Source organism: Rhinopithecus bieti, unplaced genomic scaffold (genome assembly GCF_001698545.2).
Source record: "Rhinopithecus bieti isolate Rb0 unplaced genomic scaffold, ASM169854v2 scaffold_5002, whole genome shotgun sequence".
In the NCBI taxonomy this organism is placed as follows: Eukaryota; Metazoa; Chordata; class Mammalia; order Primates; family Cercopithecidae; genus Rhinopithecus; species Rhinopithecus bieti.
In genome coordinates this window covers 1,337,652-1,364,929 of record NW_016804830.1, presented here as the reverse complement: position 1 = coordinate 1,364,929, position 27,278 = coordinate 1,337,652, and the positions used below count along the sequence as shown (strand labels likewise).

The 27,278-nt window shown below is 53.7% G+C and overlaps 3 protein-coding genes across 10 annotated transcripts in view; 2 read left to right on the top strand and 1 right to left on the bottom strand.

Moving 5' to 3' along the window:
• Positions 1-445: 445 nt before the first annotated feature.
• NLRX1 (NLR family member X1) lies at positions 446-17,049 on the top strand. 2 transcript variants are annotated; one of them, XM_017870506.1, is made up of 10 exons: positions 446-768; positions 3,456-3,573; positions 4,452-4,521; positions 4,999-5,087; positions 5,597-6,216; positions 6,571-7,383; positions 13,076-13,671; positions 14,237-14,323; positions 15,159-15,410; positions 16,162-17,049. In XM_017870506.1, exons 2-10 carry the CDS (start codon positions 3,504-3,506, stop codon positions 16,481-16,483), a joined length of 2,919 nt encoding a protein of 972 aa, XP_017725995.1. In that variant the 5' UTR covers positions 446-768; positions 3,456-3,503; the 3' UTR covers positions 16,484-17,049. The 2 variants fall into 2 exon arrangements, with proteins under 2 accessions (XP_017725995.1, XP_017725996.1); XM_017870507.1 differs by lacking the exon at positions 3,456-3,573 and adding an exon at positions 3,623-3,665 and having other exon boundaries at positions 585-768.
• A 571-nt stretch (positions 17,050-17,620) lies between these two features.
• Positions 17,621-22,410, top strand: NHERF4 (NHERF family PDZ scaffold protein 4). Of its 4 annotated transcripts, none has more exons than XM_017870501.1 (11): positions 17,621-17,692; positions 18,107-18,134; positions 18,274-18,347; positions 18,662-18,873; positions 19,465-19,654; positions 19,758-19,852; positions 20,134-20,338; positions 20,549-20,745; positions 20,834-21,061; positions 21,199-21,399; positions 21,658-22,410. In XM_017870501.1, the coding sequence occupies exons 1-11, from the start codon at positions 17,677-17,679 to the stop codon at positions 21,685-21,687; spliced, it is 1,476 nt and encodes a 491-aa protein (XP_017725990.1). In that variant the 5' UTR covers positions 17,621-17,676; the 3' UTR covers positions 21,688-22,410. The 4 variants fall into 4 exon arrangements, with proteins under 4 accessions (XP_017725990.1, XP_017725988.1, XP_017725989.1 ...); XM_017870499.1 differs by having other exon boundaries at positions 19,758-19,894; XM_017870500.1 differs by having other exon boundaries at positions 17,645-17,692; positions 18,104-18,134.
• Positions 22,411-22,440: 30 nt separating this feature from the next.
• Positions 22,441-27,278, bottom strand: part of DRC12 (dynein regulatory complex subunit 12 homolog) — a 15,364-nt gene continuing 10,526 nt past the window's right edge. For 2 of the 4 annotated variants that reach the window (XM_017870504.1, XM_017870505.1), the window contains exons 4-7: positions 26,289-26,408; positions 25,357-25,449; positions 22,905-23,035; positions 22,441-22,651 (exon numbers count right to left, since the gene is read on the bottom strand). In XM_017870504.1, the coding sequence (XP_017725993.1) occupies positions 22,523-22,651; positions 22,905-23,035; positions 25,357-25,449; positions 26,289-26,408 (473 nt within the window). In that variant the 3' untranslated portion in view covers positions 22,441-22,522. Of the gene's footprint in view, positions 23,036-25,356; positions 25,450-26,288; positions 26,409-27,278 lie in introns of all 4 variants that reach the window. The other 2 variants (XM_017870502.1, XM_017870503.1) reach the window with 1 other exon arrangement.

The window sequence follows — 27,278 nt, the reverse complement described above, 5'->3', positions numbered from 1 at the left end:
ATGAGTGTCAGACCCGAAGAGCAGGTTGGGGTGCAAGCTGTCCTTCAGCCCCCATTCTTCCTCCTTTCTTAACCAAGGTTACCAGAGGCCACACACTTATAGGTCTGGGGTCTGAAGAGGACCAGATACCTAAGGGAGAACCCAAGGAAGCCTTAGGCTCAGGTCTCTGCCTGAAGGTAGGCTGGGGAGGTGGAGAGGGACAGAGGGAAGAATCCTCCCGACACCAGCGCCTCAGGGAGGCCCAGGGGTAAGGTAGGAAGACTCAGATCCGGGATTTTGTTCTGGCTCATCCACTTCCTAACTCAATCAACCTGCACAAGTCATTTCACCCTTCTGAGCATCAATTTCCTCATCTGTAAAATGGGCCTAACAAGCAGCCCAGCCTGGGAGGTGGTTAGTGAGGCCACTGTGTGTCACTGGCGCTTGGGAACCTGCAGAGGGCGGTACTAGCGGGAATGCCCGCGGGGATGGAGGCAGCGAGGGGCGGGGGCGGGGGCGATGGCGGGACGGGTGGCGCCGGAGTACCAGCCCTGCGCCTGCTCCGGAGCACCGGGCCCCTCTCGCTGACACTCTCAGACCCCGCAGATCCGAGTGCCTGGGTTCATCCTCTTTCACTCCTGCTGCCAGGGCCGCGCAGGCGGGCGGAGGCGGGCAGGAAGCGCCTTGCCGAGGAGCCGGGGACTCTGGGAGTCAGCGGGAGACGCCGGAGTCCTCTCAGCCGACCCCTCCGGGCAGCGGCCGACGTCTCCTGGAACTGTGCAGCCGCGGGTAAAGGCCTGGCGGGCTTGATCGCCACTGCGCCCCTGGCTGGGAGGCCGTGATGAGCGGGGTGCAGGGCGGGCCGGGGGAGGAGGCTGTGCAAGGGCCGCGGGGAGATCCCGGCCGGGAACGAGAGGGACGAAGCTGGGCGCTGAATGGCGGGCGTTCTGGCAAGTCTCCCCCTGGGTCCCCGAGGCAACCTGAAAGTAGGAGAGCTGTTTGGGACCCAGTTTGGTGGAGGAGCTCTGGACTTGTGGGAACACCGCCCCTGTACGTTTCCTGCAGTGCCCCCTCCTTTTCTCACTGCTCTGGAGACCTGGGTGATCACCGGAGAACTGCCCTCGGCCCTGCGAGTCCCATCTTGACTCAGTGGCCCTAGATCCGAGGTTAACCCGGAACCTAGGCTTTGTCAGGCTTCCGGAGCCCTCTCTTAACCCTTCCCCAGCCCCTGGGACGGGCCAGCAGCCAGCCAGCTCCTCCGCTGGTGGCCTAATGCAGCCAGTTCTCCCTAAGCATGCCCTACCCAAGAAGCCCCGATCCCAGTGGAGGAGACCAGGTGCTAAATAGGGACACATTCCATTTAAGTGAGTTCAGAGGCCTCAGAAAAGACTTTCCAGGGACGGAGACTTTTGAGTAGGATCTTAAAAGATTGATTGGGGCCCGAGTGGTGGCTCGAGCCTGCAGTCCCTGCACTTTGGGAGGCCAAGGCGGGCGGATCACTTTAGCCTGGGAGTTCGAGACCACCCTGGGCAACAATGGTGAAAACCCTGTCTCTACAAAAACAAAAAACAAAAATTAGCCAGGTGTGGTGGCACACCACTGTAGTCCTAGCTACTCAGGAGGCTGAAGCAGGAGGATTGCTTGAGCCCAGGAGGTAGAGGTTCCTGTGAGCTGAGATCGCACCACTGCACTCCAGCCTGGGCAACAGAGCGAGAGACCCTGTCTCAGAAAAAAAAAAAAAAAAAAAAATAGATTGGTTGGGACTCTAACAGAGGAGAAAGGTCATTCCAAACTGAGAAGAGTGTATGAACAAATTTAGGACAGCAAGAGCAAGAATCCGGTGAGCCTGGGGAATAAGGTACGGGCTGGGACAAACTCAGAAAAACAGCTTGTGAGAGCCTGGTGTTTGGACTCTATAAGTAACCTCGGACTTTCGGGAGGTGCTTGGTGCCTGGGGTGAGGGATTAGAATGGGATGAGACTGAAGGCAGAAAGGCTGGTGAGGAGATCAGGTCCAATAAATGCTGGTCAGGACAGCAACTGGCTGGCAAAGCAGTGGGGAGGAATTGCTGGTACTCTTCACACTGCCTGAAGGAGCAGGGGAAGAAAGATTTGAAGACAGAGGTCAGGTTTCTAGTGTAAGGCATAGGTGGGAAGATTTACAGCAAGGTAAATGACAAGAGGAGGGAATGATGAGTTCAGTTTTACATGGGAGAAGTTTGAAGCAATGGCAGGTTGTCCATCTGGAGATGTCAAGTGAGAAGTTCATTCATTTATTCATTATTTATGTCAGCTTCAAAAGCTGCTTACATAAAAGTCACAGAGAACATAAAATGATAATGCCATTAAAACTCAGCTAAGGCCGGGCCCGCGGTGGGCTCAAGCCTGTGATCCCAAGCCACTTTGGGAGGGCCGAGGCGGGTGGATCACGAGGTCAGGAGTCGAGACCCTCCTGCCTAACCGGTGAAACCCGTCCTACTAAACAATACGAAAAATTAGCCCGGCGAGGTGCTGGCGCCCTGTAGTCCCAGCACTCGGGAGGCTGATGGCAGGAGAATGGCGGGAACTGGGAGGGCGGAGCTTGCAGTGAGCTGAGATCCGGCCACTGCCCTCCAGCCTGGGCCGACAGAGCGAGACTCCGTCCACAAAAAAAAAAAAAAAAAAAAAAAAAACTAGCCGCGGTGGCGGGCGCCTGTAGTCCCAGCTACTCGGAGGCTGCAGGCGGGAGAATGGCGGGAACCCGGGAGGCGAACGCTTGCAGTGAGCGAGATCACGCCACTGCACTCCAGCCCTGGGGTGACAGAGCGAGACTCCCCTCCCTCAAAAAATAAAAAAATAAAAAAATAAAAAAATAAAAAAAAAACTCAGCTAAAAGGACCTGATATCTGGGGAAGAAAGGCAGAGTGGGATGGATAATTATTACTGGAAAATCTAGGCACAGAAAAGCCACTGAAAATGAACACAGGACTCCTATCTGAGTTTGCTGGCAACCAAGAAGGAAAAAGGACATCTAAATAAAGCAGTTTCCCAGGGTGGAACTCAGGGAAAGGAGTTCGTGAAGCTTCAGGGGAGAGGCAAGACGTGGTAGGAAGGCTGGGTGTGATGGCTCATGCTCGTAATCCCAGCACTTTGCAAAGTCAAGGCAGGTGGATTACCTGCCTTGGTCAGAAGTTCGAGACCAGCTTGACCAACATGGTAAACCCCGTCTCTACTAAAACTAAAAAATTATCCCAGTGTGGTGGTGGGCACCTGTAATCCCAGCTACTCAGGAGGCTGAGGCAGGAGAATGGGATCCCTCAAGTTGGAGAGTTTGGGAGAGGGATGAGAGCTGAAAGCCAGGCCAGGGCTTCAGCAGGGCCAACATTTGAGGAAGGGCTGATCCTCTCTTGGGAGGAAGGTCCCTCCTTGGCTGGAAGGGGGTTAGGGGTGCAGGGGAGGAGTGGTGGCAGTGATCCATTCATACCATTCTTCTTGCAGGCTAGAAGTCAGTCCTAGGCCCCCCAGGCTCTGGCCTTCTCTCCCAGAATGAGGTGGGGCTACCATTTGCCCAGGGCCTCTTGGGGCTCTGGGTTTGGAAGAACACTCCAGCCACCAGGTGAGTAGGAAGCAGGGGTTTCTGTTTTTATCTCTTTCTTGCTTTCCAGGGTCCACATGATGCCTCCAAGACAGCAGGGATCCAGATACCAGGTACACTAGTCTCAACTCTGTGATTCTCTAGCTGTTGACCTTCAGCATGTCACCTCACCTTCCTCAGCTGCCTTTTTCCCATCCTAAAATAAGGGAGTTGGACTTGGCCAGGTGCAGTGGCTCATTCCTGTAATTCTAGTACTTTGGGAGACCAAGGCGGTCGGATCATGAGGTCAGGAGTTCAAGACCAGCCTGGCAACATGGTGAAACCCTGTCTCTATTAAAACTACAAAAAAAAATTAGCCGGGCATAGTGGTGCACACCTGTAATCCCAGCTAGTTGGGAGGCTGAGGCAGGAGAATCATTTGAACCTGGGAGGCAGAAGTTGCAGTGAGCCGAGATTGCACCATTGCACTCCAGCCTGGACAATAGAGTAAGACTCTGTCTCAAAAAAAAAAAAAAAGGAGTTGGACTAGATCATCTTCGAGAGTCTCTTGTAGCTACATAAGTCTAGGAACTTGTCTGACTTGACTTTACATACAACAGAGATTTACTGAGTGCCTGCTATACTGCAGACCTGGTGTTAAGTTCTAAGTAAGAAATTGTGAACAAAAACAGATGTTAAGGGGGACAAAAAAATTTTGAAACACCCAAATGTGATCCTTCTCATGGAGGAGAGAGGAATGAATGTTAAATAATTACACAATGAAATATAAAGTTGCAAAATAACTGCTGCAAAGGGGCAGTACCTGCTGCAATGAGAGCAGACACTGGGGGGTTTGATGTAGACGTGGGTTCTGTGTATTGGATGGATCTGCAGATGCTATTTCTTCCTTCTCTCTGTAGATGAACGTATCCCCTTCCTGATCCACTGGAGTTGGCCCCGTCAAGGGGAGCGTCCCCTTGGGCCCCCTAGGTGAGGCCTGGGTGTCATACCTTAGGACTAATCTGGGCACAACAGAGCAGACTGGGAAGGGTCAAGACTTGGGGCTAGCTTGATCTCCTGGGGACCTTGGGGAGGGGCTTGGTCCTCTGGGGGAGGGAGGATACAGTGGCAGCTCCAAGGCCTGAGAGGAAGTTGGCTTCAATCATCTGTGGTAGAAGGCATAGTAGTCAGTGGAGGGAGGACCCTGTGGGAAGTGGGTGGAGCCTGGCATGACCAGCCTGAGTTCCAGGCAGGCAGTCAGCAGTGGGGGCTGGAGGGCTAGGGTTAAGGCCTCAGCATCTGGGAAGGGTGTGAGAGTCAGACAAGCCTCTAAACTTGGGGGTCCAGTGTGGGGCCTGTATCTCAGAAAACCGGAAATCTAGCAGTGCAGATGGGCTTGGATCCAGAGCTTGCGAAGGGGCTGATCCAAGATCCAAGTCCCAGCTCATCCCTTCTCCTTGTTCCCAGGGCCTTTAGACGCCACCATGGAAACTTGGCAGACAGTGCTCCCCGGTCCGGGAGGCATGGACGGCTGTTCCCCAGCGCCTCTGCAACTGGTAAAGGGACTGGCTGGGACCCTGGTCGGGAGGTGTGGTGGGGAGAAGGGGCTGGAAGGAGAAGCAGGGTGAGGAAAGCATACAGGATCCACTGCCATCTTCCATTGGTGTTCCCTCCTCCTCTCTCTCCCTCCCTCCCATCTGTGTGTGTATCCCTTCCTGCAATGCTCTTGCAATGCACACTTATATGTACAAAGCACTAGGAGAGCCATACCATCCCTATCCTCAACCAAGTTGGGTCAAGCGGGTTAAGACGGCACATAGGTCACTGTGAAACCAGTTGGTCCAGGCTCAGCATTACATGTCCAGTGGCTCCCCACTTTCTGACAAAGGGGTTCCAGACTTTCTGGACAGTCTGTATTTTCTCAGGGAGTCTTGTGTGCCCACCATTGTGGGCCCCAGCATCTATGCCTTGATGTCCCAGCCTGACCTCACCACCGCCCTGATTGGCCCTAAGCTACATCTCCAGGCTCCTTTCTCTGACCCATTTCCCTTGTCTTCCCACTCAGAAGCCATACAGCGGTACCGCCGGAACCTGGCTGAGTGGTTCAGCAGGCTGCCCAGGGAGGAGCGCCAGTTTGGCCCGACTTTTGCCCTAGACACGGTCCACGTTGATCCCGTCATCCGCGAGAGCACCCCCGATGAGCTACTTCGACCACTCGCGGAGCTGGCCCTGGAGCATCAGCCACCCCAGGCTGGGCTCCCCACACTGGCCCTGTCTCAGCTCTTTAACCCGGATGCCTCTGGGCGTCGGGTGCAGACAGTGGTGCTTTATGGGACAGTGGGCACAGGCAAGAGCACGCTGGTGCGCAAGATGGTTCTGGACTGGTGTTACGGGCGGCTGCCGGCCTTCGAGCTGCTCATCCCCTTCTCCTGCGAGGACCTGTCATCCCTGGGCCCTGCCCCAGCCTCCTTGTGCCAACTTGTGGCCCAGCGCTACACGTCCCTGAAGGAGGTTCTGCCCCTGATGGCTGCCGCTGGGTCCCACCTCCTCTTTGTGCTCCATGGCTTAGAGCGTCTCAACCTTGACTTCCGACTGGCAGGCACGGGACTTTGCAGTGACCCGGAGCAACCAGAGGAACCAGCTGCTATCATCGTCAACTTGCTGCGCAAATACATGCTGCCTGAGGTGGGTGGCCCCTCACCCCAGGCTATCACTGCTGCCCCTTGACTCACCCCGTAGGTCCTGGGTTACTTTAACTCCTGGGCCCTTCACTTCCCAGCAGTGCGACCCAGAACAAGTCAGTAACTTCCGCAGGCTTCTGTTCCTTTCTTCTTGAGTTGCTCAGATCAAATGGGATACTGCACATAACATTAGCACAGCGGCCTGGATCACAGCAGGAGTTCAGTAATTGCTAGTTATAACTGTTATCCTCATCAGTGTCTTCCTCCTTGGACACTCAGGCTTCAGGGGTCCCCTGGGAATAGAGGCAGTCAACAGGACACTAAGGTCTTTCTTAACTTTCAACCATGATCTTCCCAGGCCAGCATTCTAGTGACCACTCGGCCCTCTGCCATTGGCCGTATCCCCAGCAAGTACGTGGGCCGCTATGGTGAGATCTGTGGTTTCTCTGATACCAACTTGCAGAAGCTCTACTTCCAGCTCCGCCTCAACCAGCCGGACTGCGGGTGCGGTTCAGGTGTCTCCGCCGCACCAGCTCAGCGTGACAACCTGGTGCAAATGCTCTCCCGGAACCTGGAGGGGCACCACCAGATCGCCGCTGCCTGTTTCCTGCCGTCCTATTGCTGGCTCGTCTGTGCCACCTTGCACTTCCTGCATGCCCCCACGCCTGCTGGGCAGACCCTTACAAGTATCTATACCAGCTTCCTGCGCCTCAACTTCAGTGGGGAAACCCTGGACAGCACTGACCCCTCCAATTTGTCCCTGATGGCCTATGCAGCCCGAACCATGGGCAAGTTGGCCTATGAGGGGGTGTCCTCCCGCAAGACCTACTTCTCTGAAGAGGATGTCTGTGGCTGCCTGGAGGCTGGCATCAAGACGGAGGAGGAGTTTCAGCTGCTGCACGTCTTCCGCCGGGATGCCCTGAGGTTTTTCCTGGCCCCATGTGTGGAGCCGGGGCGTCCGGGAACCTTCGTGTTCACTGTGCCTGCCATGCAGGAATACCTGGCTGCCCTCTACATTGTGCTGGGTTTGCGCAAGACGACCCTGCAAAAGGTGGGCAAGGAAGTGGCTGAGCTCATGGGCCGTGTAGGGGAGGACGTCAGCCTGGTACTGGGCATCATGGCCAAGCTGCTGCCTCTGCGGGCTCTGCCTCTGCTCTTCAACCTGATCAAGGTAACATCCCTGAGACCCCCACCTGCTTCTTCCCTCCCCAGCACCCCAAGCTGCCCATGCCCCCACATGGTTCCCTGTTCACCCCTTGCTCCTTTCCCAGCAGGAAACTGCTGCTTCCTGCACAGGTATGAATCTTCTTCCTGGATCTGGTTTCAGCTCTGGGCATTTTGGCTTTTGGTGGGATTGCTTAGAGAGAAGCCACAAGGCTGGGGAAGACTTGGTGGCTAGGAAGGGGAATCTGGGGACATGGGGACTTTAATAACAATCCTACATGGATTCCTAAAAATGGTTTCTTTTTTGTGTCTTTCCTCCTAGGAGGCAGGCCTGTCCTCTACTTTGCAGGTCCAGAAACTCAATTGTGTCTGTTCCTCCAGAGGTGATTAGGCTCTGAGAGTGATGACTCATCCTAACTAAATCACCAGAGACAGGTTTATAAAGCAGATGCCGTTTTATTCATTTATACTAGGAAGATGAATGGCATTGGTAATTGGCTTAGGGGAGTCATCCTGAGGGCAGGTCCACTCCAGAAACCAAATTACAGACTTGAGGACTGTGCTGTGAGCGGCACAGCTGAGCGAGGTCTTTGAGGGCTGGAAGGAGCCACTGTGTGATGTGTGTCAGACGCTTTATCAGTGTTAATCAGTGTTCATCCTTTTGTTTTTCACATCACTCCTGGAAAGGAAATACTATTTTTTTTTTTTTTTGAGAAGGAGTTTCACTCTTGTTGCCCAGGCTGGAGTGCAATGGCGCGATGTCGGCTCGCTGCAACCTCCGCCTCCCAGGTTCAAGCGATTCTCCTGTCTCAGCCTCCTGAGTAGCTGGGATTACAGATATGCGCCACCACACCCGGCTAACTTTTTTATTTTTAGTAGAGACAGGGTTTCATCATGTTGGTCGGGCTGGTCTTGAACTCCTGACTTCAGGTGATCCGCCTGCCTCGGCCTCCCAAAGTGCTGGGATTACAGGTGTGAGCCACCGTGCCCGGCCTGGAAATTCTATTATGATCCCTTTTACAGACGAATAAACTGAGTCTCAGAGAGGTAAAGTAACTTATCCAAGATCACTCAAATAGTAAGTTTAAAAAGCTGGGACAGGAGCTCAGGGCTTTGTGATTCTGAATCCTGTGCTCTTTCTGCCAAACTATACTGGTGCATTGTGGATATTTCTGTCAAGCTGTGGGACCTTGCTAGGTAACCTTTGTTTTCTCTAGGATTGTTTCAGCAACCAATTTTGAGGAGGCAGAGTGCTGATTAGTGCCGGAAGAATTTCAACACTTTTTAAAAAAAATTTAAATGTATTTTTATTTTTATTTTTTGAGACAGAGTCTTACTCTGTTGCCCAGGCTAGAGTGCAGTGGTGCAATCATAGCTCACTGCAGCTTCAAACTCCTGGGCTCAAACAATCCTCCCACCTCAACTTCACTGAGTAGCTGGCACCTCAGGCATGTGCCACCATCCCTGGCTAATTTTTAAAAATTTTAATTTTGTAGCTGGGTGCAGTGGCTCACGCCTATAATCCCAGCACTTTGGGAGGTGAGGCAGGTGGATCACCTGAGATCAGGAGTTTGAGACCAGCCTGGTCAACATGGTTAGCCAAGTGTGGTGCTGGGTGCCTGTAATCCCAGCCACTTGGGAGGCTGAGGCAGAAGAATTGCTTGAACCTGGGAGGTGGAGGTTGCAGTGAGCCAAGATTGCGCCACTGCACTCCAGCCTGAGCAACAGAGCGAGACTCCCTCTCAAAAATAAAATTAAAAAAAATTAAATTAAATTAAATTTAAAAATAATGTTTAATTTTGTAGAGATGGGGTCTCATTAGTGATCCTCTCACTTTGGCCTCCCAAAGTGCTGGGCTACAGGTGTGAACCAGTGTGCCCAGCCAACTTTTTCTTTTTATAGGCACCAAAGCATAAGGGCTAAGCACAGGGATTTGGTAACTCAGCTATCTGAGTTCAAATCCAGGCTCTGCTACTTATTAACTGTGAGACCTTGGACAGGTTACTTAACTCTGTGCCTCAGATTCCTCATCTGTGAAATGGAGATAATACTAGAACTTATATCACTGGCCTAACATGAAGATTAAAGGAACCCATCCTCAGGGTCTGGCACATGGTAAGTGCTATTTAATTGCTTTGTTTTTGTTTTTGTTTTTTTTGAGATGGAGTCTCGCTCTGTCGCCCAGGCGAGAGTGCAGTGGCATCATCTCTGCTCACTGCAACCTCTACCTCCTGGGTTTAAGTGATTCTCCCGGCTCAGTCTCCCGAGTAGCTGGGATTACAGGCGCCTGCCACCATACCTGGCTAATTTTTGTATTTTTAGTAGAGACAGGGTTTCACCATGTTGGCCAGGCTGGTCTTGAACTCCTGACCTCAGGTGATCCACCCACCTCAGACTCCCAAAGTGCGGGATTACAGGAGTGAGCCACCACACCCGGCCTAGGCTGTTTAATTGTTTGTCACACATAGAAACAAATTTAGTTTGAGACTAGCCTGGACAACATGGTGAAACCCCATTTCTACTAAAAATACAAAAAGTAGCCGGGTGTGGTGGCACGTGTCTGTAATCCCAGCTACTTGGGAGGCTCAGGCAGGAGAATCTCTTGAGCCCAGGAAGTGGAGGTTGCAGTGAGCCGAGATCGTGCCACTGTACTCCAGTCTAGGCGACAGAGCAATACTCTGTCTCAAAAAAAAAAAAAAAAAAGAAAAGAAAAGAAACAGGCTCATGCAGCCCACCCCTTCTCACACTATCACCTCTGATAGGAGGTCACAGCTGCTGCTGAGGCCACCCCCGCCTTGAGGATGTGCCTGCTGAACCTGAGTTGCAACGAGAGGCTGCAGTCTCGCGAGGGGATTCCGAAAGCCCCCAGTTATTGAAAACCCACAAGAATTGTCAGCCCCGCACCTCCAAGCCCTCTTGGAGGGAGGGCTGCCCTGGCAGAGCACTGAGCCCATCTGTTTATTCACAGTCCTGTGGATTCAGCTTCACAGGGTGACATATGCTGTCACAGGTCAGTGTTGGAGAAGGGGCACTATCACCTCTCTGAAAGGAACCTCACAGGTAAACATGGAACATAGCCAGGTGCAGTGGTGCACACCTGTAGTCACAGCTCTCAGGAGGCCAAGGCAGGAGAATCGCTTGAGCCCAAGAGTTAAAGACTGCAGTGAGCTAGGATCACACCACTGCACTCCAGCCTGGGTGACATAGCAAGACCCTGTCTCTAAACAAATAAAAAATCAAAAAGTGAAAAAAAAACCAGACGTTAAAGGAGGTGCCACAAAACAATGTCATGGTTTGTTGCCAGAGGAATGACCCTTCTTCCCTTTCAGAACCATTGCAGGGATGGGGGAAGATACCACAAACCCCCAACATTTATTTCTTTGTCAGCTATTTGAGTACCTGCTGTGTGCCAGGCAGTGTGTTAGAATCTGAGGAAACTGGCCGGGCGCGGTGGCTCAAGCCTGTAATCCCAGCACTTTGGGAGGCCGAGACGGGCGGATCACGAGGTCCAGGAGATGAACATCCTGGCCTTAACACGGTGAAACCCCCGTCCTCTACTAAGATCAAAAAACTAGCGGGCGAGGATGGCGGGCGCCTGTAGTCCAGCTACTCCGGGAGCGCCTGAGGCCAGGAGAATGGCGGGAACCCAGGAGCGGAAGCCTTGCAGTGAGCTGAGATCTGGCGGACCGCACTCCAGTCCGGGCCGGCAGAGCGAGACCTCCGCCCCTCAAAAAAAAATAAAAAAGAATCTTGAGGGAAACGACCAGGCTTCTGCCCTTTACTGATCTATCCGGGCTCCTCTCCCGAGGAAACTGCCTGCTTCCTGCACGTTTCAGCACAAAATATCAATGTAAACCATATATAAGGGAAATTACGGCAACTGCCTGAACGTGAGCCCCAGATGCCCTATGAAAGGTGTTAGTGGGAACTGGTTTGAGGGGTTCAGGGAGATGTCTCTTGTTGGAAGGCCCATGTCAAGTCTGACCCTTGCGCAGTAGCCAAGGGGAAGAAGTGGGGGGGAAAGCCAGGAGGGGCAGCACCGCTGGAGTTTTAAATTTGTCTCTTGAGACGGGTCTTTTGCTCTGTTGCCCAGGCTGAGTTCGAGTGTGTGATCTCAGGCTTATTGCTACCCCCACCTTCCCAGTGCTCCAGGGACTACAGGCACACATGCCACCATGCCTGGCTAATTTTTTTTTTAATTAAAAAAATTTTTTTTGGCCAGGCGGGCGGTGGCTCAGCCTGTATCCCAGCACTTTGGAGGCGAGCGGGCGGATTCACGGGGTCACGGAGATGCGAGACGCATCCTGTACTACCGGTTGAAACCCCGTCCTACTCAAAAAGATAAAAAAAATTAGCTGGGCGAGGTGGCAGGCGGCATGATAGTCCCAGCTACTCGCGAGGCTGAGGCAGGAGAATGGCCGTAAACCCGGGAAGGCGGAGCTTGCAGTGAGCTGAGATCCGCACTGCTCTCCAGCTGAGCCGACAGAGCGAAACTCCGTCTCACAAAAAAAAAAAAAAAAAAAAAAAAAAAAAAAAAATTTTTTTGCCAGGTGGGCGGTGGTCCGCCCTATAATCCCAGCATTTGGGAGGCGAGGTGGGTACGATCACTGAGGTCCAGGAAGGTCGATGCCATCCCTGGCTAAAACACAGTGAAACCCATCTCTACTAAAAATAAAAAAATGAGCTGGGCGGGCATGGTGGTGGGTGCCTGTAGTCCCAGCTGCTCAGGAGGCTGAGTTAGAATGGCGTGAACCCAGGAGGTGGAGCTTGCAGTGAGCAGAGATTGCACCTCTGCACTCCAGCCTGGGCGACAGAGCGAATCTCTGTCTCAAAAAAAAAAAAATTTTTTTTTTCAATAGAGATAGCATCTCGCTACATTGGCCAGGCTGGTCTAGAACTCCTGGGCTCAAGTGATCCTCCTGCCTCGACCTCCCTAAGTGCTGGGATTACAGGCATGAGCCACTGCACCAGGCCTGTAGAGGCTTTGAAGGAGGAAAGACCTTGGCACTGTTAAGATGAAAAAAGCCGAAAAGGCAGGAGCATAGTGAGTGGGGCCAAGAGGCTTGTGATGAAGGCATCGTAGTCGGCAGGGCCCAGATCACACAAGACCTTAAAGCAGTAGGAGCTGCATCAATCGTAGTTGCTGAGACAACAATGACGTTGAAGATGGTGATGTATTTGTGACACCTAGCCCGGTCCCAAACTAAGTGTATAATACATGCTAATTCCTTCTCACCACCTCCTGGGTTTGAAAATGTATCAGGGTGTTTGGGAAAGAGAAAGAAGTTCCTAATGTCTGGAGCACATGAGACAGGTGTTGAGATATGACCCTGGGAAAGTCAAATTAGGGCCAAATTATTAAAAGTTTTGGGCCGGGTGCAGTGGCTTATGCCTATAATCCTAGCACTTTGGGGGCCTAGGCTAGGGAGCCCAGGAGTTTAAGACCAGCTTAGGTGACACAGCAAGACCCCATCTCTAGTTTTAAAAAACATTTCATATTCCAGGCTAAATGTTTGGAGTTTGCCACATAGGCAGAGGAAGGTGTCACAGCAGGGGAGTAGCATGATCAGACAAATTATGCTAAGTTCATGGGGAGATCACAGGGCTGGAGCAGTCATGGGGGTGTACCTTAAGCTGAGCCTTGAAGGCTGAACAGGCACGTGGAAGGCCACAGTGACCCTCCCCTGCTTCTTTTTCAGGTGGTTCCACGAGTGTTTGGGCGCATAGTGGGTAAAAGCCGGGAGGCGGTGGCCCAGGCCATGGTGCTGGAGATGTTCCGAGAGGAGGACTATTACAATGATGATGTTCTGGACCAGATGGGCGCCAGTATCCTAGGCGTGGAGGGCCCCCGGCGCCACCCAGATGAGCCTCCTGAGGATGAAGTCTTCGAGCTCTTCCCCATGTTCATGGGGGGGCTTCTCTCTGCCCACAACCGAGCTGTGCTAGCTCAGCTTGGCTGCCCCATCAAGAACCTGGATGCCCTGGAGAATGCCCAGGCCATCAAGAAGAAGCTGGGCAAGCTGGGCCGGCAGGTGCTGCCCCCGTCGGAGCTCCTTGACCACCTCTTCTTCCACTACGAGTTCCAGAACCAGCGCTTCTCTGCCGAGGTGCTCAGCTCCCTTCGTCAGCTCAACTTGGCAGGTGTGCGTATGACACCCGTCAAGTGCACAGTGGTGGCATCTGTGCTGGGCAGCGGAAGGCATGCCCTGGATGAGGTGAATTTGGCCTCCTGCCAGCTAGACCCTGCTGGGCTGCGCACACTCATGCCTGTCTTCCTGCGTGCCCGGAAACTGGGGTGAGGACCTATCCTCATGCACAGGCATGAAGAGGGTTGGAGGTGAAGCAGTGGGAAGAGAAACCAGGGAAGCCAGGGAAACCAGAGGTACTGACGAGTGACCAGATGAAGAAATCTAGTTTGGGCGGAGGAGACAGGAGCAGCAGAAGAGAGGAGCCAGCTATGGTGGCTCCTGCCTGTAATCCCACTGCTCTGGGAGGACAAGGCGGAAGCATCACTTGAGCCTAGTAGTTTGAGACCATCCTGGGCAACATAGCAAGACCCTGTCTCTACAAAAGAATTTAAAAATTAGTCAGGTGTGGTGGCATGTGGCTATCGTCCTAGCTACTCAGGAGGCTGAGGTGGGAGGATTGCTTGAGCCCAGGTGTCTGAGGCTGCAGTGAGTTGTGATCATGCCATTGTGCTCCAACCTGGGTGACAGAGTGAGACCCTATCTCTCAAAAAAGGGAGGCAGGTATGGATTCCCAGAGGCAGGCTGATCAAAAACGTCATGGTAGATGGACAGACTGCTTGCTGAATTCCCTCCCTGGTCTCTCACCTCCCCTCTGGCCACCTTCTGCTCCAGCTTGCAGCTCAACAGCCTGGGCCCTGAGGCCTGCAAGGACCTCCGAGACCTGCTGCTACATGACCAGTGCCAAATTACCACACTGCGGTGAGTGACTGGGAGTGGGGCATCCTGGTGGCCAGCTAAGGTCAAGGGTGAGCTCCCTGCCTCCTGGCATACTTGGCACAGGCCCACCCAAGGGATAGTAAATGGAGGTGGGTCTAGGCCCTGACTGGTCCCCTCTACTTCCCCCAGGTCCACTGCAAGCGGCAGGGCAGCAGGAAAAGATGCCACCTGTAATGGGTGCTAAGAAACCTCTCACGTGGCTAAAATCAGCCTGGGGGAGGCAGGGAGAGAGGGTGGAATAATAGCTAGGCCAGTTGCCTGGTAACAGTGCCACTGATCCCCTTCCAGGATTTTTCCTGCAGCTTCCTGAGGATGACCCTAATGCTGGGCACTCAGTAGACACCCCTGAAATGTTGACTGATATGTGGGGAACCCGAGCACCTGGGTTCCGAGTTTCTGGTTGGTGTAAGGGGAGGCAAATGAGGAGAGAAAAAGGAAGAGCAGGGAGAAGGATACGGGAGTCAGAGGGAAGGGAGAAGCAGAGGCTGTGGAGGGGGTGAAAAAGGCAGAAGAAGGGAAACAGAAATGGTGAAGAGGAAGGGAATAGATAAGAAGGGAGTCGGGGGAAGAGGGAAGGAAAGGCCAGCTCCCCTACTCTCCCTCCTCTGCCAGGCACCACACCCCCTATTGCTCTACCCTTTCTCCTGGGCCTGCATTTCTATGTCCAGGCTCCTCTTGCCCCAAGCAGGGCCCTCTTTGGCCCACGTCCTGACACCCAGCACAGCGCTGCTCCATCAAGGCTGCCAGCACCACCAGCAACCTTACCTCCCCCTCCTCTCAATGGGCCCTCATAACCTTGGGTTGCACGTGGCCGTAGGCTGTCCAACAACCCGCTGATGGCGGCAGGTGTTGCCCTGCTGATGGAGGGGCTGGCAGGAAACACCTCAGTGACACACCTGTCCCTGCTGCACACCGGCCTTGGGGACAACGGTCTGGAGCTGCTGGCTGCCCAACTGGATCGCAACCGGCAGCTGCAGGAGCTGAACGTGGCTTACAATGGTGCTGGTGACACAGCAGCCCTGGCCCTGGCCAGAGCTGCCCGGGAGCACCCTTCCCTGGAGCTGCTGCAGTGAGTCCTGTCCCTGGTCCCATTGCCCCCAGCCCTTCAGACTACTTCCATCTCTCGACTGTGCTCTTCCAATCCTAGGGAGTGCTTCTGGGCCTGGGCCTGTTGCCTATCCTCTATTCCTGGTTTCTGACTGATCCTTGTCAACCTAGCTCTGAGTCAACCCACCCACTCTGTGACTGGCCCTTAAACTGCCCCAGTTCCCTACCACCATTTCTCCTAAAGGCCTACTGTCCCTGGTCCCATTGAATTCTAGTATCAGGATCGGGTGCGGTGGCTCATCTCTGTAATCCCAGCACTGAGGGAGGCCGAGGCGGGCGCATCACCTGAGGTCAGGAGTTCAAGACCAGCCTGGTCAACATGGTGAAACCCTGTCTCTACTAAACATACAAAAATTATCTGGGCGTGTTGGTGCACACCTGTAATCCCAGCTGCTTGGGAGGCTGAGGCAGGAGAATCGCTTGAACCCAGGAGGTGGAGGTTGCGGTAAGCCGAGATCATGTCACTGCACTCCAACCTGGGTGACAGAGCGAGACTCCGTCTCAAAAAAAAAAAAAAAAGAGAGAATTTTAATATTAGTCCCTGCCTCCCACTGGCCAGCACCCTCCATCTCTGGCTCGTTGCAGATACTTACCTGATTGCACTCTGCAGCCAGGAGATGAGATGTGAGGCCCCCTGACTTGCCATCTGTCTACCCTCGGGCCCTCCTTCTCGGAGCTCTACTGAATGGCATCGACTTTCTCTCTCCTGCCAGCCTCTACTTCAATGAGCTGAGCTCAGAGGGCCGCCAGGTCTTGCGAGACTTGGGGGGTGCTGCTGAAGGTGGTGCCCGGGTGGTGGTGTCACTGACAGAGGGGACGGCGGTGTCGGAATACTGGTCAGTGATCCTCAGTGAAGTCCAGCGGAACCTCAACAGCTGGGACCGGGCCCGGGTCCAGCGACACCTTGAGCTCCTACTGCGGGATCTGGAAGACAGCCGGGGTGCCACCCTTAATCCTTGGCGCAAGGCCCAGCTGCTGCGAGTGGAGGGCGAGGTGAGGGGCCTCCTAGAGCAGCTGGGAGGCTCTGGAAGCTGAGACACTGGTGGCAGGCACCTAAGTATGTGACCACTGGCCCTAAACCTCTTCCCTCTGTGGCCTCCTGGCTTGCACTGTTCCCCCTAGAAAGATTCCTTCAGGAATGGGCACAGCTGTGCCAGCTGCCCTCCTAGGGCATGCTCGACCAGGACCGAGTCTGGAATCTCCAAGTTAAAGATGGTGAATCGATGCTTCGGGCTTGGAGATGGAACATGCCTCCTCTCCATTCATCGAGAAGGACCAAAGCATGTGGCATTTGGATGGCCAGAGTGCCCTGAAGCACCACCACCAAACTTGCCTCCCCCTCCTCTCAAGGAGCCTCTGATTGTGCCACCAAGGGGCTCACATCTTATGCCTGCCATGCCATGCCAGGGGTGTTGCCATCCAGATGTGTTGGAAACTTCCCCTCATGACTTATGCTCACCTGTGGACACTGAGGATGCCCTCGCATTGGTGCTTTCTCCTCATCCTCATGCCCCCTTTGCCACAGTGGTACGATGGCTTGGTGGCCCCTCGAGGCAGATGCACCTGACTTGCTGCTATTAAAAAGCTGTGTGCCTTCCACCGATTGTGACCTCTTCTTTATTGCCTGGTGCTTCCAGGAAGGGCACTCTTCTTGGTCTTTCTGGTTAAACTACCAACCATGATCTATTGCACGTGGTTCTTGGGCACTAGGTTCTGAGGCAGTGGAGGCTGGAGGGGCCCATGAACAAGATACTGGCATGGGGTTTGGCCATGCTGGACTGTATTCCGATCTCACGCTGCTAATGAAGACATACCCAAGACTCGGCCTTTGGGAGGCTGAGGTGGGCAGATCACCTGAGGTTGGGAGTTTGAGACTAGCCTGACCAATATGGAGAAACCCCATCTCTATTAAAAATACAAAATTAGCAGGGTGTGGTGGCACATGTCTGTAATCCCAGCTACTGGGGAAACTGAGGCAGGAGAATTGCTTGAACCTGGGAGGCAGAGGTTGTGATGAGCCAAGATTGTGCCATTGCACTCCAGCCTGGGCAACAAGAGCTAATCTCCGTCACAAAAAAAAAAAAAAAAAGACTCTCACTCCTGTTAACCATTACCCCACTGCTTCCACAGCGTCTTCAAGGAGGCGGGACCTGGGAGGGGATGGGTGGGAGGGTCAGTGGCTGTGATGAACCTTGTCCCTACCCCAGCACTGGGTTGCTGATCCAGCTATGGAGAAAGCTGCAGGTAGGAGGCCAGGAGAAATCCTCTGCAGGGGACTTTGGGCCAGGCAGGGGGCCGACTTGGAGGCTGAAGCTTTGGGACCAGGGCACACTTGATTTTGGGACTTGGAGCCCTGAGGCAGGTAAACAAGTCAGGAGAAAAGTAGTGAGTTGATATGTCTGTCTTCCTGGTCCACACCCTGTACTGATATACTCAGATTTATGTGCCAAGGACTTGGGGGGAGGGGAAGGGAGAGGACCGCACTTTATTCCTGTGTGTATGGCAGTGAGAAGAGAAGACCCTTTTGGAGCAGAATGGAGGGGGCATGCCCTGAGTTTGGGGGTTTCCCTGAGTCCTTTTAGTTTATGCCAATGGAAGAGGCACATCTGGGGAAAAGAATGTGACTCTCCTCCTCTCACCCACTTCTTTGCCCAGTAGATCTTCAGGACACAGCCTCATTAACTCTGTAAGTGCCATGAAGGTTGGGGCAAGGGGAAGAAAGAATCGGAGGCAGGGAAGTGGTTCACTGCCATTAGCACCTAAAGGAGATCCTGGGACCGAAGTCCAGCTGCCAGCTTGTACCTGCTTCCCCTGCCTCCTTGCAGGAAGTTTAAGTTTAACCCAAAGCTGGGCATTGATAATCCTGTTCTCTCACTGGCCGAAGACCACCACCCCTCTGGTAACTCCCTCACCCACTGGCAACCATTCCCTTTCCCTGGAGGCACCACAACTCCACACAGCCTCCCATCTCCTTGGTAACCACTCACTCGTTCTCCCTCTGATAACAGCCTTGGTTGGGAGCAGAGATAGGAGGGGCCAGGCGTCTTCTCCTGTCCCAGTCCCTCTGCCCACGAAGTGTTCACCCCACCACCCAACGCCCAACCAGGCAGAAACTGCTTGTATCAGGACACAGGGTCTGCCAGGCACATGACGAACCTGTACTTGGGCTGTGCCCTCTCCTCCCCCTTTTCTGCTGCCTACCTCACCCTCCAGATCCCTGGAGCCTAGAGCGGCCTCGCTTCTGCTTGCTGAGCAAAGAGAAGGGCAAGAGTTTTGGCTTCCACCTGCAGCAGGAGCTGGGCAGGGCTGGGCATGTGGTGTGCAGGGTGGACCCAGGCACCTCTGCCCAGCGCCAGGGTCTTCAGGAAGGAGACAGGATCCTGGCTGTGAACAACGATGTTGTGGAACACGAAGACTACGCGGTGGTAAGGCTGTGGTCCTGGAGAGCATGCTAGCACCTCAGATAGAGAAGCAGGTTGCTCAGTCCCCTGGGCACTATGGCAGCAGGGCACAAGCCTCACTCCCCCACACCCCAGGATTTAGGAGTGCCCAAGTCAGAGAGGTTGGGGAAGGCATCTAGAAAGCTGATTCCCGCTGGGCGCAGTGGCTCATGCCTATAATCCCAGCACTTTGGGAGGCCGAGGCAGGTGGATCACCCAAGGTCAAGAGTTCAAGGCCAGCCTGGGCAACATGGCAAGACCTTGTCTCTACTAAAAATACAGCAATTAGCTGAGCGTGGTGGTGGCGCCTGTACTCGCAGCTACTCGAGAGGCTGAGGCAGGAGAATCACTTGAACCTGGGAGGCGGAGGTTGCAGTGAGCCGAGATGGTGCCATTGCACTCCAGCCTGGGCAACAAGAGTGAAACTCCATCTCAAAAAAAAAAAAAAAAGAAAAAAGAAAAGAAAAAAAAGCAAAAAAGCCTATTCCCATGGCAAAAAAATGTGGATTCCAGGGAGGTCCTGGGGGTTGGCAAGAGGGTCCAGACCAAACCCACGCCCATGTGCCCTCTGTCCAGGTGGTACGCCGCATCCGGGCCAGCGGTCCTCGGGTGTTGCTGACAGTCTTGGCACGGCATGCACATGACGTGGCCCGAGCTCAGCTGGGAGAAGATGCCCACCTCTGTCCCACCCTAGGCCCAGGGGTCCGGCCCCGGCTGTGCCACATAGTGAAAGATGAGGGTGGTTTTGGCTTCGGTGTCACCCATGGTGAGCCCAGCGGGTGCGAGGGGGCGGCAAGGATGAGGGATTTCAGTCCCTGTTCAGGGCAGGCAGGCAACAGACTGGAACTTGCTTTTTTTTTTTTTTCTAGGCAATCAGGGTCCTTTCTGGTTGGTGCTAAGTACTGGAGGAGCAGCTGAGCGGTCAGGGGTGCCCCCTGGGGCCCGACTGCTGGAAGTGAATGGGGTCAGTGTGGAGAAGTTCACTTACAACCAACTCACCAGGAAGGTGTGGCTGCCTGTCTCCCACTCTCCTCCCCCAGTCTGGGCCTGGGCCCCACCTCGGGAAGACGCCTCCTCCCCTATGCACCTCACCTCCTTATCTGGTCTCCTACCTTTATCACCATCCTGCCCCTCTACAGTTTGTGCCAGGCTCCACTTAGTGCCTGGGAGGAGGGGCTGTGGGGGGAGCATGCCTCTTCTCTCCCTGCCCAGGTATTATGCTGATGCCCTGCTGGGTCCCCACAGCTTTGGCAGAGTGGACAGCAGGTGACCTTGCTGGTGGCAGGGCCAGAGGTGGAGGAACAGTGTCGCCAGCTGGGATTGCCCCTGGCTGCACCCCTGGCAGAGGGCTGGGCACTGCCTACCAAGCCCCGCTGTCTGCAACTAGAGAAAGGGCCCCAGGGTTTTGGGTTCCTGCTCCGGGAGGAAAAGGGCCCTGACGGTCGCCCTGGTGAGTGGGAGCCCTGGGGGTGGTGGGGGAAGGTGGGCCTTGGGGTGGGCACACAAGTGTATATACACCTTTCAGTGCGCAGAAGAGGTGTCCCTGACTGAGCTCTGGCCCTGGGTCGCCTCTTCCTGTTCACTCCGGGGTCAGTCCCCTGGTGTGCACACAGTGGCCTAGGATAGCTGGAGAGGAGCAGTGAGGATGTGTATGCCCCAGGACAGTTCCTGTGGGAGGTGGACCCAGGACTGCCAGCCAAGAAGGCTGGGATGCAGGCTGGGGACCGGCTGGTGGCTGTGGCTGGGGAGAGCGTGGAGGGGCTGGGCCATGAGGAGACAGTGTCCAGGATCCAGGCGCAAGGCTCCTGTGTCTCCCTCATTGTCGTCGACCCTGAGGCTGACCGCTTCTTCAGCATGGTGCGTGCTGAGGGGCAGGGGCTAGGGTTGGGGCAGGAGTGGAGCACGGCTTGGGTCCAACAGCTTTGCTCTACCTGCCACCTTCCAGGTTCGCCTATCCCCACTCCTCTTCTTGGAGAACACAGAGGCTCCCGCCTCTCCCCAGGGCAGCAGCTCAGCCTCACTGGTTGAGACAGAGGTCCCTTCGCTTGAAGACACAGGCGTGCCTTCTGTCCCTCTGGGCTCCCGACAGTGCTTCCTGTACCCTGGGCCTGGTGGCGGCTATGGCTTCCGACTCAGCTGCGCGGCCAGTGGGCCTCGCCTCTTCATCTCCCAGGTGACTGATGCCTCATGCATCTTGGATCCCTTCAATCCTTTGCTGCCTGATCAGTCTTCCTCTTCTTCCCTCCCAGAGCCTTAAGCCAGCAAACTTTCCCCTGGTGTCCCCTGTTCTGCATGCCCCCACACCACCAGGTGACTCCTGGAGGCTCAGCTGCCCGGGCTGGGCTGCAAGTGGGAGATGTGATTCTGGAAGTGAATGGGTATCCTGTTGGGGGAGAGGATGACCTGGAGCGGCTTCAGCAGCTGCCTGAGGCTGAGCCACCCCTCTGCCTGAAGCTAGCAGCCAGGTCTCTGCGGGGCTTGGAAGCCTGGATTCCCACTGGGGCTGCAGAGGTGAGGAAGAAGAAGCGGATGGGACTGTGAGTAGTTACAGAAGGGCAGGGAGGAGTGAGAAAGAAGGGCAGAGTGGGCGAGGTACAAGGTGAAGCAGTGTGGGATGTACAGGTTGGGACTTCAGGTTGTGGTAGGTGGGGACAGAAGGACCCGTGAAATAAGCCCCATTCCTGGGCATTGCAGGGCAGGGGTGAGCAAGAAAAAGGAACTCTTCTGGGTGCCACCTGGAATGACCTTCTACCTCCTCTCTCTGCATAGGACTGGGCTCTGGCCTCGGATCTGCTGTAGAGCACCTCTGCTTGGTACAGACACACTCAGGGGCTACTGTGTCTTCACTCTCCAGCCCGAGGTGGTGGAGGCAGGATTGCTCTCTCTAAGCCAGACCAGAGGAACTCAGGCACCACCGATCATAGGCTGGCCCAGGTGCTCCCTCCCTTCCTGCAGGTCCACCTTCCAGCAGAGGGTGTGGTTGGAGGCCTCAGGCAGGTTCCTGCAGGAGTCTGAGGCTCCAGAGGATGTCATATGGGAGTTTGGAGAGCTGTATCCCAGGGATGAAGGTGTGGCTGTGGATCTGGCTGGGATTGAAGCCATCTGGACCTTTTCTAGATATGACTCCAGGACCCTTGAGTGTAATGCAAAAATTTGGAGACCAGCTATGCCTGCCCTCTGTGGGTGCCTTAGCATTGCCAGAGGGTGGTGCTTGGTTACCGTCGCATTTGTTATAGAAGTGGCTGTTCCCCATAAATCTGACTGCCTGTGTTGGTGCTGGTGTTGGTGGGGGTAAGGGGCAGTGGTGTGAAGGGACCAAAAGGGCCTCAGGCTTAAGGGGTGGGATGCGGCTTCTGCAGGAGAGAAGGTGAGACCTGGTCAAATTTCTTTCCTATCACTGAGTCTCAGGGATAATGGGTCAACCCAGAACTGAGATGTCTGCATGAGAGCCACTCCTAAAAATAAACAAAACAAAAGAAAAAACAAAAAAATAAGAAAACTAAATAAAAATAAAAATAAAAAAGATCCACTCCTCTCTGCCAAAAGGCCAGAGCCCACAGCTCTACTGAGTTCTACATCAAGACACTTTATTGCTGGCGCCTCAGAGAACACTAGAGACTAGGGGCTGGTGGCCTCAAAGATCCAGGGGGGTGAGTCCAAACTGGCGTAGCTGCTCCTTGTGCCTGGCATGGAGTCTCAATGCCGTCCCATCCCACTGCGACTTGATGGCTCTCAGCTTGGCCAAGAGCCTGTCCAGACTGTCCTGCAGACATCAATATTTCAGCTCCCAGGAAGAGAGAGGGAAGGAGTGAGGGCTGCCCCAGGTTGGTTCGTAAGCTTTCCTTGCCCAGTACACATGGTTGTATCCCCTCTCTGCCCGCAGGATAGAGCAGGGCTCCCTTGAAGATACTTCTTCTCCTTACCCCTGGGTTGTCAGTCATCATACTAGCTGGGGTTTGTGGACATGGGGGAGTCCTGGGTACTGGCATGGCTGGGATCCAGGAGGTGGTGCTTACCTGTAAGATTTCCTCATACTTTGCCTCCATGTCTGCCACGTGGGTCTGAAGCTGAGACAGGGCCTGGTCCCGCTCTCTTAGAGCTTGTCCAGCCTCTTCCCGGGCAGCCGCAGCTTCCCTTTGGCGTGCCTCTGGGGGCAGGCAGGATGAAAGACAGCAGGATGGTGACACTCTATCCTTGACCAGTCTCCAAAGGTATCTGGAAAGGAGACCTTGAATGGGCTCATTCCAGACTCCCCCAGCATCACCAACTTTCCTGCAGTCCCTGTAAAAGCTGAAGCTCCACTGAGGTATAGCAGAGAATGGTGGGCTTGAGACAGAAGGCTCCAAAGTCGGATTACTACCTAGGTGACCACAGACATGTCTCTTTCTGAGTCAGTGTCTTCATCTTTTTATTTATTTATTTATTTATTTATTTATTTATTTATTTATTTAGATGGAGTCTCACTCTGTCGTCAGGCTGGAGTGCAGTGGCATGATCTCGGCTCACTGCAACCGCCGCCTCCTGGGTTCAAGCAATTCTCCTGCCTCAGCCTCCTGAGTAGCTGGGACTACAGGCACATGCCACCACGCCCAGCTAATTTTTTAATTTTTAGTAGAGATGGGGTTTCACCATGTTGGCCAGGATGGTCCCTATCTCTTCACCTCGTGATCCGCCCGTCTCGGCCTCCCAAAGTGCTGGGATTACAGGCGTGAGCCACCACGGCTAGCTGGTGTTTTCATCTTTAAAGAGAGAATGACACATCTCTCAGGGGTATGCTGTGACCTTTAAACACGATAATGGATGACAAAGCACCTAGCTAGTATACAGGAAGTACTCAGTAAACATTGATTCATTGGCCGGGTGTGGTGCCTCACACCTGTAATCCTAGCACTATGGGAGGCCGGGGAGGGTGGATTACCTGAGGTTAGGAGTCCTGGCCAACGTGGTGAAACTCCATCTCTACTAAAAATACAAAAATTAGCCAGGCATGGTGGCACACACCTGTAATCCCAGCTACTCGGGAGGCTGAGGCAGGAGAATTGCTTGAACCTGGGAGGCAGAGGTTGCTGTGAGCCGAGATTGCGCCATTGCACTCCAGCCTGAGCAACTAGAACTAAACTGCGTCTCAAAAAAAAAAAAAAAACCCCAAAAAACAACAACAAAACCAAAAACAATTGAGTTATTGATTGACTTGGAATTTGAGGTAAAGCAAAGATTAGGAAAGGAACCCAGGGTCTGAATGGCAGATAAGCAGCTCCTGGCCATCTATAGTTAAACCAAAGGCTTTTTTTTTTTTTTTTTTGGTTGGAGTCTTACTCTGTCACCCAGGCTGGAGTGCAGTGGTGCGATCTCGGCTCACTGCAGCCTCCGCCTCCTGGATTCAAGTGATTCTTCTGATTCAGCCTCCCAAGTATCTGAGATTACAGGCATACGCCACCATGCCCGGCTAATTTTTGTAATTTTAGTAGAGACGGCATTTCACCATATTGGCCAGGCTGGTCTCGAACTCCTGGCCTCAAGCAATCCTTTCGCCTTGGCCTCCCAAAGTGCTGGGATTACAGGGGTGAGCCACCGAGCCCGGCTGAAGGCATTTTTAAGGTATGAAAACTTTGAGACCAAAATTGTGCAAGAGCTCATGTGTCATGCTGAGATATTTCAACATTATTTTGTAAGTAGGAGGCAAGAGAAGAGAAGCAAAGGCTTCCTAGTTTTTAAAAATATTTTTGCTTATTGGGAGTGTTTATTCATTTATTTGGTGAATGCTTATTTAGGACCTACCGGGTGCTAGGTCTTGAAGATATAGAAGTAAATAAGTCAAACATTTTCCCTTAGTTTCGTTGTAGAAATCAGCTAAACTAAAAGGGAATATGTTTTGCTCACAAGAGACATGGCGGTGGTGGGGAGTTAGGTAGGGCTGGACTTGGAGAGGAGGAAATGGGGTGTGAGGCCTACCTCTTCTCTTTTATTTTTATTTATTTTTTTGAGACAGAGTCTTGCTCTGTCGCCCAGGCTGGAGTGCAATGGCGCGATCTCGGCTCACTGCAACCTCTGCCTCCCGGATTCAAGCGATTCTCCTGCCTCAGCCTCCCAAGTAGCTGGGATTACAGGTGTGCACCACCACATCCGGCTAATTTTTATATTTTTAGTAGAGACGGGGTTTCGCCATTTGGCCAGGCTGTTCTTGAACCCCTGACCTCAGGTTATCTGCCCACCTTGGCCTCCCATAGTGCTGGGATTACAGGCCTGAGCCACTGCGCCTGGCACCTCTTCTTTACTTACAACAGAGATTCTGGGCATCCTGAACCCTCTGCTCCAGTCCTCGGTGGTGGAGGTCAGTGAAAGTGGGGAAAGTGATCCCAGAGCCCAGGTGGCAGCTTTCTGGAGCAGAGACTTTGAAGTCTGCCCCTTCATGCTGGCCCTTGCTGCAACTCTTGGAGACAAGGGGCTTGGGGGGGTGGGGAAACCTACCTAGCTGCCCCCGAAGGCCCTTGACTTCCTCCTCCAGCTGCTTGCTGCGGGATTGCATATCCTCCTGCAGGGCATGGCACTGGCGACTCATCTCTGGGGTGGGGGCAATGGGCCACCAGTGACCCAGGTCGGAGATGGAGCGATGGAGAAAGGAAATGAAGTTGTGGGTGGGGAAGACTCTACTTGATCTAGTGGAACAGGAGCACAAAGGCCTTCTTTGTTCTTCTTCTTTTTTTTTTTGAGATGGGGTCTCGCTCTGTCGCCCAGGCTGGAGTGCAGTGGTGCGATCTCGGCTCACTGCAAGCTCCGCCTCCCAGGTTCACCCCATTCTCCTGCCTCAGTCTCCCGAGTAGCTGGGACTACAGGCGCCCGCCACCACACCTGGCTAATTTTTTGCATTTTTAGTAGAGACGGGGGTTTCACCGTGTTAGCCAGGATGGTATCGATCTCCTGACCTCGTGATCCACCCGCCTCGGCCTCCCAAAGTGCTGGGATTACAGGCTTGAGCCACCACTCCCGGCCCATGGTCTTCTTGGTTCTTTTTGTGATTCTGAGAAGCTGGAGACCATGAAAACCTGAGGAAGGGAAAGGAAGCCCAACCCACCTCCCCTAGTCCAGCTTTGGATGGGGATGCTAGTCCTTCTCCCCTCCTATGGGATGGTTGAGGTGATGGCTATGACTGCATGTGTATCCTACACAGCATCAAGCACATGGCACCAGGCATCCTGGAAGGCCCCTGCCTGGGATCCCAGGAACCTACCTGCCTTTGATTCCTGCAGGATCCTGCCTGATTTGTACTGTTCGGGGAAGACCAAGACCAGGCCTGGCAGTCGGAAGCCCTCCTTGTTTCCCTTCCTTGCCATCATCTGACCATGCTGGTTGTCTTCATCCAGGCCCCTGTCTCTTGCCCACCTGCTCAACAGACCACACACCTGCATATATGGCCTTCCCTTCACTTCGGGACCCTTCCAGCTCAGCCTCCACCCTTTGCAGTCTCTGCTTCAGCTGGTCTTCGGAAGCCTCGGCTCGACGGCCTTCATCCCTCTGTAGAGCTGTGAGCAGTCCCAGAGCCACAGTCAGGACTGGCTGGGGCCCACTAAATCAGCCCCCATAAACGTGATGAATTTCGCCCATCTCTAGAAATCTGGTGGTGGGGCGTCCAGCCTCTTATTCTCTCTCTGGGTTTTGTTGTTTTTGTTTTTTATCCCTAGAGTCTCACAGGCTCCTCATTATTAAGAAGTAAAGACTTTCTCCATGTTCTGCCTGTACAAAATAGCTTTCCGGATAGCCCGGCATGGTGGCTCATGCCTGTAATCCCAATATTTTGGGAGGCTTAGGTGGGAGAATCGCTTGAGGCCAGGAGTTTGAGACCTGCCTGGGCAACAGAGTGAGACCTCGTCTCTATAAGAAAAATAAATGGGGCCAGGTGCAGTGGCTCATACCTGTAATCCCAGCACTTTGGGAGGCCAAGGTGGGAGGATCATGAGGTCAAGAGTTCAAGACCAGCTTGGCCAACATGGTGAAAACCCGTCTCTAATAAGAATACAAAAATTAGCCGGGCGTGGTGGCCGTGTACCTGTAATCCCAGCTACTTGGGAGGCCGAGGCAGGGGAATCACTTGAGCCTGGTAGGCAGAGGTTGCAGTGAGCTGAGATCGCGCCACTGCACTCCAGCCTGGGCAACAGAGCACAAGATTCTGTCTTAAAAAAAAGATAGTAAAATAAAATAAAAAAATTAAAAAAAAGAAAAATAAATAAATAAAGTAGCCAGGTAGGGTGGTATGCACCAGCTACTCGTGAAGCTGAGGTGGGAAGATTGTTGGGGTCCAGGAGTTTGAGATTACAGTGAACTATGATCACACCACTGCAGTCCAGCCTGGGTAATAGAGCAAGATTCTGTCTAAAAAAAAAAAAAAAAAAAAA